Below are 14052 nucleotides of genomic sequence, written 5' to 3' on the forward strand. Positions count from 1 at the left end.
TAATATGATGGAAGTGCACCATTAAACCTTTGTGTGGGCTTCATGGGGAAATAGTGTTTACTTATTCTACATGTTTGCTTAAGAACATAAATAGAATAAACTGAGAAGTCTTCTTTGTGATATGAACCAAAGTAGATTTTAGTGTGAAGACAGGTATTTCTGCCCTACACAAGGGACCTGAACAATGTTTCAACATTTAAAATTATTTTCACATGAGAACTCCCATTTAGAGGTTCCCAGTTTATGGTCACTGATTTCAAGTTAATAAGCAGAAGGGTATTTAAATAAAACATAATACAGAGCTTTGTGAAGTAAAGCTGTTAATCTGATTTAGATTGTTTCATTTCCAGCTCCACAACTCTCAGTTTCCAGTCAGTAGCCTTGCTGAAGGCTATGTGTACCTAAGTTCCTTGAGGTACTTTTGTTGTCAGAAATTTGTATCAACAGCACTGATGCAAAAAGCCCACTAACATTCCAAGAATGGAAAGTACACATGAAATAAAGCAGATTTAAAAACCATCAAGACAATGCATTTTTCTCATTTATTCAAATCTTCTGCAGGAAGTAAACACTGAAAGATTTAAAAAAACTTCACACTGCAGTATGTACAGTTTTGTGACATCACATGAGGAAATTAATTTCTAATAAAAAAATGAGACCAGTTAAATTACTGAAGACACATCACAATAAAATTGGTTGTGGTAAAATCCCGAATTCTTATGTATGGCAATGAGAATCAATACTCCTTTGTTTTACAGGGATGGAATAGTCCTGGTACAATATTTCAATTATGCAAAATGGAGTCCTGAACTTACATGATTTATTATAGTTGTATGAGCACTTCATGTTTTAAAAGTAGGTTTGCATTTTTTTTTTCCAGACCCTTTTGCTTTGAAGCACATTCTTTCACAAAGCTAAAATACCACAGCAGAAGTCATGTCCAGAAGTGGAATACTGTTGTGTTTTGAACTGACCTGACTTGTTAAGACATTTTTTTTTTTTTGCCAACGCACAGATGCACAGGGTCCCCCATGCACTTTTCATGCAGCAGGTAATCACAACTTTAAATAAAAGAATTTTTCTATACATTCTTCCAGACTTGCAACTGTATACATACATGCAAAAGTTTTTAAACCTATGTGATCATATTTACACTTATACATGGAATATACATAACAAAAAAGATTAAAAGGTTTTTTTCCTTTGCATTAGAACAATACAAAATATGTATTTTTCATTAAGGAAACCACTATTTACATCACCTTTTAAAAACCAATTTCAACATATTATAGGCGTAACAAGTCAACATATTTACATTATATATAAATATATATATAATATATACTTACCAGTTTACTCCTCTGTAAGATGTGGCAGAGAACAAACTGGTAATATCATGTCACTGACGTCAATGAGAGCTGTAATACTTTCACCAACATTTAACAGGGAAAATTTAAACCACTCATTTCTATCCTTTAAAAACATTTGTAAATTAAAAATTTAAAAACATCACTAAGAGTAAATGGCTAAGAAAAGTGAAAGTTATGGCTGAATTCCCTTTTGATCTCATATAAACTTCTCAAACTGAGCTGCCCAGCTATGTGGAATCAGTAGAGAAGCCCTCCAGCTCTCCACCTTTGATTCTGCGGTCATGCTTAACCCACCATCATTTCCTCAAGCTTTGGCAGAGGAGACACTAGAAACCTGGATATCTGAGTCCCAGACACTTCCCTCTGGAAAGAAAAGGCATATCTGCGTGGCAATTCCAAGTCAATCCCCAAATCCAGCTGGCTTGGGCACTCCACCAAGTGCTGGGGACGCCCCCTTGAGCAAGGCACCGGGCACTCCACAACCCAACTGCTTCAGCCCCAGCCCTTCCCAGCTAAGTGGGGCTAAAGTTAATTCAGGTTTAACTTCCCAGGGTCTGCAACTGCAGCTCTAAGCGTGGTGTGGAGACAATTCCCTAACTCACTTCCTCACTGCTCTGAGAGCTGGAGGCAGCTTTCCCCCAGCAGTCTCAGCTGGCTGTAACTGGGGTGTGTTCTCCCCTCCCCCCTGCTCCTTTGATGGTGGGATCACACACCAGCACCCATGGATCCTGCACCACTCTGCCCATACAGCTGCTGCTGCCAAGATCTGCCAAGACCCCATTTTGCTTCAAATCTATAGTCTAAAAGGCCTAGAGGAGACAGGAGTTGCTGAGAGTACTGAGTGCTACTCAAGAAATGACCCTGGTTTGCAATCCATCTATGGGGGTTGGTGGAAATCAGGGACTTTAGAGTTGCTTGGGAAAATGTAGCCAGCCCTACCAGTCTCTCCTGGGGCAACAAACCCAGCTCCTCTTCTCTGATGGAAAAGTCTCCAAGGCAAAAAACAGGAACTCCTTCTTACTCACCCATGCTACAAGACAAAAAATAACTCAAGAGCCTTTGGTCCTAAGGTGTACATGCTGTAAATGTGGATGGGGTAGATTCAAAGAAGACCTCTCTTTCCTAGGGAGAGGGTAACACCAGTGATTATAATAACCACTGGAGAATTTCGTATAGGAGGAGGCTGCTGCCCTCTTAGCAGCTGACTGAGCAGTCCCTTGGCATGTCCTGCCCTCTCTCAAGGGCCTCGGTGTTGTTACCTGCTGTTTGAGATTGCAATGTCTGCAAGAGATAAGATTCTTCCATGAACACCATGTCCTGAACTTAAATTCTTGTATATTAGAGTTTACTGACGTCTGTGAGAATGGCAATACCCTTTCATTAACATCAACTAAAAAGAAAGCTAAATCCTTAACTGGTCAAACTGTTAACATTTTAACTTAACTGTTTTATAAAACTTCCAAAACTAAATGTTCAAAAGTATATATTATAACAATAGACTACCCTAGAATAAATACAAAGGTCAGCACATTGCTCGATCTCAATATTATTTTTTGTTAGGGTCAGAATCTCTTCCCCACTCTTCATCTCAACTTAACTTTGAAGAAGTTTTTTCAACCAGATAATTCCACATCCTCTCATGCTGCATTTTTCTGTGGAGCCCTTCAAGCAAATTATAGCCCTGTATTTAGTCTGGGGACCATCTATTATTCTATATTGTATATATTTCCTACCTATATACACATTGTTTCAAGAAAAATAATCAATTAAGACTTTAAAAGACATTTAATGGATGGAACAAATACCATCTTTTTAATATTTCTGCTGGGTTGACTCATATAAAAAGAATTCAGTTCCACTGTCAATCCAAAATATACTTTATCTCATTAATGATTATTCTATGAGACATCTGAATTGTCATTGGGCCACTTATAAATGCAATATTAAAGACAAACAAAATTTTATTTTTATATTATACTTCAGACAATGACATTTAAAATGATACTAGATTTGTGTGAAGGTTTTAAAATATAAATCTTCTTTGTACAGCCCATTAATATATTATGCTTCACTGAAATAACATAAAAATATATCTTTAAATTGCTCTGTTATTTCTCATAAAAACCAGGGGGAATGTTTTTTATCGGATACTGCCAAATATTTGTGTTCCCTAAAAGAAGGTATCCCCCGGAGGGAGGCAAAACAGAATAGTGGTGCATTTTCCAGCTGTCAGACAGGAGAAGTCCCTCTCAGTAGGAACTGCACTGGGAAGAGGAGGAACTGATCTCAGGCTGGGGACAGGGGAAAGAGGGGGACAACAGCTTGCTCTGTCTCAGCAAGCCAGAAGTCTGGGAAAAGGATCTCTGAAACCAAACCAGACAGGAAAAGAGCAAAATGCCCCGTCACTCATCTCTGCTATGCAGACATGAGATGGACAGAAACAGCAGTTTTGTCATGTCATCGGCTTGCAATGGTGAAAACAGACAAAATTAAACCCAAGTGTAGCTTCCATTATTTGTGCAAGCCAACTGCTTAGGTGCTTGCTCATGGCAGAGAGGATTATCAGTGAAATCAAGAAGCCACAGAGAACTTTTAGGGGAGTAAAAAGTTCAGCAGAACTTCTGCTTGCCAATAATTCATATAATTTAGAGGAACTGGATTTTGTCCTCCTCCTCCCAACAGAGAAATAAGGGCTGCAAATGGAGTTAACACTGACAGTGCTAACGGGAAAGCAGAGCCACATGGCTCTTCCCCAGCCAGCAATTCTTTTAAGGTGTCTCAGCTTTGACTGCAATTTTCAGTTCCTCCCATCTCAGGCTTGTATTGCCAGATGTTACAAATCACAGCACAGGTGGGGATTGAGGAAAAGGGCAGAGAAGGATTTCTCAGACATATCCCACTATCCATTACAGAACATGACAAAACCACAGTTTTATCCTCAGTGCTATCTGGAAAATTATTCTAAAGCCAGATTTTCTGCAGTGAAAGGGGAGTGCATTAAACCATGCATCGGCTGTTCAGAGAGTAATAAATATTGGCAGATTATAGATTCTTTTCCCTGGTTGTAGGAAGAGGCCAACACATTTTTCATTAAAATCCTATTCCATCTTTGAGTGAAAGTCTGATTTAGTACAGTTGGTATTCTTCCACAGGGAAGCAGGATGGTGCTGAACAGACAATTCCACTCATCCCCCTCACAAGCTTTCCAGCATCTCCTCACTGAATACATATACTAAGCCTTATCCATCACACTACTCCAAGAGGCATTTTGGCTTTCCCCTTTTAGGCAGGGAAGCAACAGGAATGTGCCGACAAAAGGACTCATGCAGTACTTGCATGGCCTATGAAAATCTGCCTTTTTTATAAAAACCTAGAAAAAACCCTTAATCGTAACTAGTAACTCATAACTATGGCTAAGAATTCTGAGGAAGGCATTTGTCAAGAGCAGGGCAAGGAAGAAAAATAGATTTTACACCACTATTCTGGCAGGACCACAAACAAGATTTAAAAATAACAATACAAATTTTGGAAGCACTAAAAAATACATTTCAGTGCACTTAAATTATTAACACTGATGCAGGTTTTCCAATATGACAAGATAATACCTTGGATGGACTGCTCCATTTCTTAAAAGTTATTCTTAAAATTTCACAAAACATATTAAAACATTCAAAAAAAAAAAAAAAGTACACTGTCTCTATGCTCAGGCTTCAAAAAAAGAAGGATTATTTTACAGGGAGGGAGGAAACGCAGCATTACCACCACCTAGGCTGTACGCTTACACGTTATGTTATACCAAAAGCTTGCAGATCCAAATAAGACTCTGATCAAAGAGTACTCATAACTTAATCTGATACATACAGAAACTTCTTGTACAAATTACAACCCTTCTATTTTCCTTGTGACAATCTACTGTAAAGCAAATTTTATCTACATGTATTTTAAATAACATCAACAGAAAAATAAAAAGTTTATCAAATGAAAACATGTTTCAATTAGACCATGCTTTTTTTCTTAAAATCATGCTCAATTTATACAGTAGTCAAGTTCATACTCATTTTTCTTTTTTCTTTTTTTTTTTTTTTTTAAACAAAGATTCAAAACCACTGATTGTAAACTCACTGAGGAGGCTGCAGTTTATTCTGGCTCTTTTTTGATTGTTCGCACTTTTTCCAGAAGTCCATGCGCTTCTCCATTCATACCACCATGCTGATGAGAGGTGTTACTCCCCATATGGCTGTTGTAAGGGCTTCTTAAGTTACTAAAAGGAGTTTTAAGCTCTGCGTCAGACGTCAACTCCTCTTTGATTGTAACATGAGTTGAACTCTCAGTAAATGAAGGTTCATTCCAAATTTCTTTGTCATGTGCTTCTTGGCTGCTGACAGGGTTGCCGCCTTTCTGTAGCATGTAGTACAATATTGGATTGGTTTTGGTCAGTCTTGGAGAGTCTTTCTCATAATCATTCTTGTCCATGCCTGTGATCACCCATCTGATGGGCCCTTTCTCACTGGGCATGGAACACATGCTAAACTGGTCGGGCTCGAGTCTGGACACTGTACTCCCCAAATGTTCAGGGAAGGGGGAGCTGGCAGGACTTTTTACTGCTACAGGATACTGAAATGTTCTGTGATCTACACAATTGTTCTGTTGCACAGGGCTTCCCATCAATGATCTTACAGAAGAAATGGTGAATTCAGGTTTATTCATTGTTGCACTGGTTTTGTTTCCTTTTTTCTTGCCCTCTGTTAGTATGTTATTCCTATGCTGTGACAGATCTCTCTCACAGTTTTCTGAGAGAAGCAGCTGTTTCAACACATTAAAGCCTTTACTATCTCTAGACCAACTCCTATTTTCAGTTTCACTATTTGAACCATGACTTACAGCATATTTAAATTCAGCATCACTTCTGCTGAATTTCAGTTCTTGCTGGTTAAGCAAAGGCCCATACAGTGCCTCAGTAGGAGAAGCGTGATTGTTTGCAGCATCAGACACATTACTTTTCATCTTTTTTAATGGGCTTTCCAAAGGCTCAGCATGAAGCTTCCTCTTCTTCGGTACCGTGCAAAGACTCCTGGATTCAAGGTGTGTCAGCTCGTTGTTTCGGTGACTCCTGTCCAGCTCATCTGCAGGGTAATTGTCTTGATTCTGTCTCAGCAACCTACTTAGCAGGCCATTTTTGGAAAAGGAGAAATCTTGAGGTGAAAGAGGCTCAGTTTTCAACTCCTCGGATGCAGGAGAAGCAGCTGTGTTTCTCTGCAGTGAATGAACAAACCCTTGGAATTTGTTACCCTTGCATTCTCTTACTTGTTGTGCATTTGAATTATAAGGAACATTTGATTCTTCAGATGGTTCGGTTTTTATTTTCACCGTCAATATTTGCTCATTCAAAGCCTTGTCTGTCTGTTCTTGAGAACTTTCATCTCTTAAAAGCATCCTCTCTTTCTTTTCACTTTTACCTTTACTGGGAGTTCCCAGAAGCAGCTGAAGGACAGTGCGCCTTTCAAGGAGATTTTCTATTTCCGAACCTGGAAGTCCTTGTTCAGTGGGTGCAGGCTGACAACTGAGTATTTTGTTATTTTCTTCATGCATACTCAATTTATTCGTAAGCAGAGGGCTGTTCAATCTATCAATCAAGCCCACAGGTTTATCCATGTTCCCTGCCAGCAGCTGTTTGCTAGCTCTTTGTTCCTCACTCGACATGGAAGTCTGCATGCCACACTGAGCCAGGTTCTGCAGCAGCTTGCTGGCACTGAATGCCGACGAGTTCTGGGGACTGTCGGTCCTGCTCAGCTTAGCTCCTTGAATTTCTTTGCTTTTGGACAGGTCTATCAAGTGTTTAGATGCGGGATTCATCAGTCTGTCCGGCTGGATGCTGCAGGCATAGGGTGGTGAGCTCCGCTTGACAGCCAGGGACTGGTGTGAGAGATTTATAGGAGAGTCTGCTTTTGCAGAAGCCAGCAAAGGTGGAGTGCTTAACGGAGTCATGCGGTTGGCACTGGGACTGTCAGTAACAGGAGTCCTTTTCCCAGTCTGTACAGTGAATTTTGCCACATCAGCTGTACTGTGTGGTCCCTGAGGGTCATTACTCTTGTCTACCTGTTCTTCACTCTTATGCCCGAGTAACAGCTGAAGTAGTGTTACTTTCTGGTGGGGATTCAGCTTAGAAGCTTTCGGAGTGTCTTTCTCTTCCTTGTTCTCTGGACAGGAAACTTTTGGATCCCAGTTATGAAGCAAGGACTGAGTCAGGTTATCCAGTGATGCAGGTGGACCTACATCTGGTTTATCTGTCCTCTGTTTAAAGGATAGGTCTATAGGAAGACAGTTAGAATGGGAGCTTTCATCATCACTGCTGTCTTCTGTAAAACTGGGATTGTTGTCTGAATACTCATCAACAGTTGTTGGTGTGCTGCTGTCTTCAAAAAGGCTGGCTCTCTCACTCTGCTCACGCCCTTTCAAGTGCTTGGTGGTATTCTGGCTTTTCAGCAAATGTAAGAGCAAACTGTTGCTGGGAGACGTTTTCAGGTTACTCCTTTCCACAGTACTTTTGTATCCCATGGTTTTGGGAGGCGAATGCATGATTCCCACTGAACTCTGAAATGGTGCCATGTTGCCTTTGCTAGTGACTGTTTTAGGGGATGATCCTGCTTGACCATTGAGATGGCTTGTCATTCCTTTTGCCAAACCGAATTGGCCTATGTCCTTCTGAGCACTTTCTTGTAATCTGGCCATTGCTGCAAGTCTCTCGCTTGCAATCTGATTGGCATTTTGTGCTTTTAAAGCATGTTCCCTGGAGTACTGCTGCAAGTGGGCTTCACTGGAAAGGAGCAAGGCCAGCTGGCTGCATGCTACGCTGGGCTTGGGCGAAGCAGCAGGACTGGATCGTTTCTCTACCATGCTTGCAACAGCTTGTAATCTTGCAGCACATGACAGGGGCTCGTTCATCACCTTAGGGCTGCTCTGCACCGCATGAGGAGATTCTATAAACCTCTCTTTGGGCAGGTTTTTAGTTATGTCAGGCAGGCTGTTGTCCAGCTTCTGATCTTTTGCTTTGCTCTTCTTCAGCAGAGTCTTCAGGTGACTGGATGCAACACCATAGCACCTTAAATCTTTCTCCACTTGTAAAGAATCATGGCTAAGGGAATACCCTTGCTCCTTAAGACTCTGTCTAATCTGCTGTGACAGAGCAACACTCTGCAGCCTAGAGCTGAATGACTGAAGCAAAGAGGCAAGTAATGTGCTATCCTGTTTGCCTTTAGGCACATTTTCAACCATGCCAGCCAACAAAGCTTCCTTTTTTCCATCTAAATCCACAATGGAATCAGACAACCGCCTTCTCTTTGCTGCATTCCAGTCTTCTGAAGACTGCAACAATCTTGCTTTTTTGAGGTGCAGCATACCAGATCCCCGATATGTACTTGTGTTAAGAACTGGACCATTACTTTGACAGCTGGGAAATAGATTTCCTGAAATCTTAAAGTTTTGATCCTCCCCACTATGCCCAGTGGACTTTTTGTCAACTGCAGTACCTGAGCCTCCTGCTGCTTGATGCATTAGTAATCCCTCTAGGTAAGTTAGAACAACAGAATCCTGGTGCATCTCAGAGCCAAGCTCTTCTCCATGAGTCATGTTCAATAAAAGTTTCCAAAAGGCTCTGGTTCTGTTCACTTCAAAGACTAGTTTCGCTGAATCAAGATGCAGAGTTAATAACAGGTAGATGTCTATAGTGTTTTCTTACAGACTTTCAGAAACAATAGAAAATGTATTATCCTAGGCAGGCTTCTCCCAGTGTACACTGTTTGGTGAGCCAGGTTTCCAATCATAGCAATCAGCTGATATCTAGGATATTTATGGACAACGTCTAGGAGGAGCACTCAAAACATGGTTCCACAGAAACAAAGTTCCATTAAGTATTTGCCACCTTCTTTCTTCAGGAGACCAGCTTGCTTTTCTTCCTTTTCCATTTCCACCAAGCTCATAAAATTCCTAAGTCAGAAACACAAAAGACAGAAAGAGGATATTTAGGATAAGATATAATTGCATAAGACTTTTTTTCCTTAAAAAAAAAAAATCAATCCAAACCCAACTCCCCACACATTGTCTTAGGCAGAAATTCAGGATCTGTAAACAACAAACACATTCCAGAAGAAACAAAAAATCAAATAAGGACAAAACACATCGTAACCAATTTAAAGAATTTAATGAAAACAATTCTGAGACAAAGTCTTATATAAAAATTAAGCTTGCTTCTCATAAGCACAGCTACTACAAGCCTTCACTGAATTTCGCTATTCTGCAGCTAAAAATAAGGACTAGCAAACCTGCAAGGAAAATCTTGAATCACTCTAAACACAGTTTTTTAAGAATTCCATTGAATTTTACTTCACAGTTGTATGAACTTTTCTTCTGTAAATGTAAATACACAGGACACGCAGGCTACCACTCTAAAATAGAACTAACAGGAAAAGGCAGGCCTAAAATCAATGTTTAGTTTCATGTTGAGTATGTTTTCAAATAACAGAATAGGCAGCATCATATATACGAGTACATTTTTGTTTGGCAGGGGGATGATATTGCTGAAAGTAGAAACCAAGTCGTTAGTGCTGCCCAGGACTATGCACTAATGCAAAGTCCAGTATGGTAACACAACGGGGGTGAAATCTGTTCTTCTTGCAGCACCCAACAACCACACACAAGTCATTAGAACAATCATGTGATAAGAGTGGTGAAAAGGTTGCTTATGCTCCTGATGCAATATAAATCCTGGCATCAAAACCCTCCCTTTCCTGGAGGATTTTCACCTTTATGTTCTATCTGTACATGAAACATATGATGGCAAAACTAAACCAAACCAGTTCTTCCCTGAAGTCTTGTTATTCTTCAAGAGTGAGTAGTATCTCTACTAAATACTCCCTTGGATGGGGCAATGTGGTATAAAAAGCTGTTTTAAAATGCACAGCAATGGTGCTTGTGCTGGATGCGTCTCTTCAGTTTCACTTACAGGGCTGGGCTGGGTCAATGGGCAGCACGAGCAGTTCAGTCACCACAGCTCAATAATGAGATCATCACACCACACATGCCTCCTCCTTCACTCATTCAATACTGAACTGGCATAAATATTCAACATGAGCAAAGGTAAGTGTCCTTCTGCATACTGAACTCTGCAATTTGCTTTCACTAGCTAAAACTCCATTGAAAACTTGTATTTACAAGTTTAAAAGGGATGTACACAGATGAAATCCTTGCCTCCTCCTAAAGTGAATGAATATTTTATGATTGATTTCCCAGAAGCTAGCTTTTAATTCAAAACCTACAGGCAACTAGAAGTCAGAAAAGAATCAGATCTTAAAAAAGTAAAGAATAAGAACTACTAAATAGCTGTCATGTTAACAGTCCTAATCTCCCAGGGCAAAGATTCCCTTATTAGGTTTTAAGTAATCTAGAAAAACTCTAAAAATGGAGCTATCTTTAAAAAAACCGCCCAAAACAAACCCAAACAAAAAAATCTAACCAGCAATGCCTTGTATTGTAAATGTGTACACCCATGCATTTAAATATCAAATGCAAAGGTGTTAGCTATTATTAAGGTCTCAGTACTTCTCTCAGAAATTCATGCCCACATTAACCAGTATTTACACAATTACTGGTAGAAGACACAGTATTCCTTCAAACATGAAACAACTTAGATGTGGATTCATCTAACTGAAAACTACTGATATCTTACTGTTCCTTCAAAAACCTCTGTACCTCTGGGTGGGCTTTTGCAGAGTTTCAACCCAAAACCAGAATAAAAATCACAAATAACAAATCCTTTAAAAATAAAATCAAGATTTCAAATGAAAACATCAAACATCCAGCAACAGTAACAGCAATACAATTAGACTAATTTCCTCAAAGATTTGGGAATGCACTTTATCTGGAGAATATATTTTTCCAGCTTCCAAAAGTAAACTGTTTGTCTGCAACCAAATGTTCATGTTTCAAAAGGAAATGAAGCTGACAGTGTGCTGTTACTAAAAAAGAAGCAAGTAGCACTTGATATGCTCTGTACCACATTTAAGATAATAAAATTGAAATTTTGTCAGGATTTCTGACTATCTGAGAAAAGCAGGGCTTGCAGGTCACCTTTAAGATAGAGTCCCAAACAAGTGCACCATTAAGCCAATATTCAGTACAACTTTACTCATTACACGTTTGGGTAATTCAAAAAAGACCACACAAATCCCTCGGGTACTTAAAAAGCCTCTTGTAGGAGATGACACTTGTAGCCAGTACAGTTTACATACAATAACCATTTCCAGAAGTGTTTTGCCCCCTTTTTCATTTTTTAAATTTTATTTTAGTTACCCAGTGCTAGCGAAATACTGATAAACTTAATGAAATTGGGTAGCTGCAAAGAAGTTTCTTTAAAGAGAATGAAATCTGGAAAGCACTTAACACATAAGAACAGGACATCAGCAATCCTTTTAAAAAGCCTCTTCTGATATAGTGAAGCAAAAGGTATTACAGTGTTAAAATCTCACATGATAATGTCCATCTGAAGTGTAGTCACGCCAAATCCAAACCAGCTTTGGAAATAAACAAAAAAAAAACTGAGGCAACCATTCAGCAACTTTTAAAAAGTACATATAAACTGTACAAAAGAACTTCACTTCCCAGGACCCAGTGAAATGTTAATTTTTTTTTAAATTAAATATTTAAGAAATTACTGGAGCAGTGGTAATGAAAAAGAAAAGAAAGTTAACGAAAAAGGCAGAAGAAAGAGAAAGGAGAAATCATATAGCAACAGATCTCTTTTATTTCCCAGTAAGGGCTGAAGCAACTCCTAAGATCTATGAATCTCTAGACCTAAATATTATATTTAATTACTGTGACAAAACAAATTGATAAGTTGATGTGCTTTCCTGACCACAACTACTCTAAATGCACGCTTTTTTTGTAACTTCCACTATCTTCTCCCAGACTTCTGTATCCTGAGAAATAAACAACCCAACTGTTTTGCAGAACGTCCAGGAGCACCCACTGATTACAGCTCATTAAGTCATGTTTTACCTAGACAAAACTAAAGCAGCAGCAGAATCCACAGCACAAATGCTGTGACGTGGTGAGACACTCCCCAAGTGAAGCACACCATGAGAAATCAGTCCTACAGCCTTTTAAAATGTGCCTAGGGAGAAACTGTAGGCACAATAGGGAAGATAAGGGAATATTAAAATGTTCACTGAACTGTATACGTCCAGAATATTAATTCCACTTTTGCACTTGAAGTTTTTCTTTGTTTGCAAACTACAAATATATTTATCCACCAATAGCAACAAACTTTAAGATCCTTTGCCTACCATAAAATATTACTGCTGCAAAAGATAATGAAATCTGAGAACACAGGTTCTAGTATGTTAAAGCACAACAACAGAACCAATGGCTTTTTGCTCCTGAATATTTGTTTTTGATTTTTAAGGAATTCTTTGAATGAATGAAAACTTCACCTGCAAAACCTAACTGGAGACTCCAAACAAACAGCAGACTTGTAGTTCACCCAATAGATATGCAGTTCCTGCTATTTAAGAAATTATAGACAGTTCCCAATTTAGCTAGCAAAATTACATCCATATTGAATTTTTCCAATATCCCAGACTAGTATTTCTAGTTAAATCCTTTTGCTAAATGGAACAGAGAGCCACAGTGAATTAACAACACTAGACTAGCATTATTTGAGTAGGAGGGTTACATAATCTATTGGATAACTCAAAAAACTTGGTATTATCAAGGTGTCTTCTTCTGCACTCTTAATTCAAGATCACTGGAAAAAAACCTTACAGAAACCATTAAGGTAATCATTTAGGAAACTGGCAATGGCTAGCAGATTGCCCACATGAACATTCATTAGAAGAGAGATTACCCAAACTCATGCACATGGTTAGAATCATTAATAGAAGTTGAGATTAGTATTTATTCACACAGATAAAACATTTTTATTAACTGCATTTCAGAGTTTTTTCATGACGATTAAACTCCTGTAGCAATTTTATGCTCCATTTTTAAGTTGAGATGAATCAAAACATGCATTTGTAAAGCTAAAATCAAACTGGTCTGTGAAATAAAAATCTCCAGTTATTTAATAAATTTGGTGTTCTAATGCTTAACTACTACTGGAAGAGCCAGAAAAATTCTCCCACTAGCTTCACTGCCTTCCCATTCTCATATTCCCAAGTGTAAAGGCTCCAGCCCACCACATCAACCAACAGCTCAGACTGTCGTTTTAATTCTTACAGATTTGAGGAATGCAGTACAGTGATTACAGTGGCAGCTTGGGATCCAGGGGTCCAATTACTCACTGTGCTGCAGACAGGCTGTCTGACTTCTGGTTTTACTTCTCTGTACCCTGTTTTCCCAGATAGAGTAATAATAGATGGAAACTTCAGAAAGATAATTGAGGATAAATATATTAAAGGCTGTGTGTTGCTCAGCAGCTCCAGCAGCAGCACTGAAAAAGTACCTAAAACACAGGATTTTAAGTGATTCCCCATTATTTATGCCTGCCTGCAGTAAAATGCTGAAGAGCACAATGAAATCAGGATCTCAAAAAAAATTCCTAGATGCACTGGAAATTGCAGCAGAATCTTGCAGTGAACTAAGAATGAGTGGGGGTAGTGAGACTTGCTGTCCCAGAACTATTTTGGTTTTA

General features: G+C 39.1%; 1 protein-coding gene across 4 annotated transcripts in view; it reads right to left on the reverse strand.

Moving 5' to 3' along the window:
- Positions 1–523: 523 nt before the first annotated feature.
- NRIP1 (nuclear receptor interacting protein 1) overlaps positions 524–14052 on the reverse strand; it is a 95141-nt gene continuing 81612 nt past the window's right edge. For all 4 annotated transcript variants that reach the window (XM_017731526.1, XM_017731523.1, XM_017731524.1 and 1 more), the window contains one exon: positions 524–9353. In XM_017731526.1, the coding sequence (XP_017587015.1) occupies positions 5508–8996 (3489 nt within the window). In that variant the 5' untranslated portion in view covers positions 8997–9353 and the 3' untranslated portion in view covers positions 524–5507. The remainder of the gene's footprint in view (positions 9354–14052) is intronic.

The sequence above is a fragment of the Corvus brachyrhynchos genome, unplaced genomic scaffold (assembly GCF_000691975.1).
Source record: "Corvus brachyrhynchos isolate BGI_N302 unplaced genomic scaffold, ASM69197v1 scaffold152, whole genome shotgun sequence".
Taxonomy (NCBI): Eukaryota; Metazoa; Chordata; class Aves; order Passeriformes; family Corvidae; genus Corvus; species Corvus brachyrhynchos.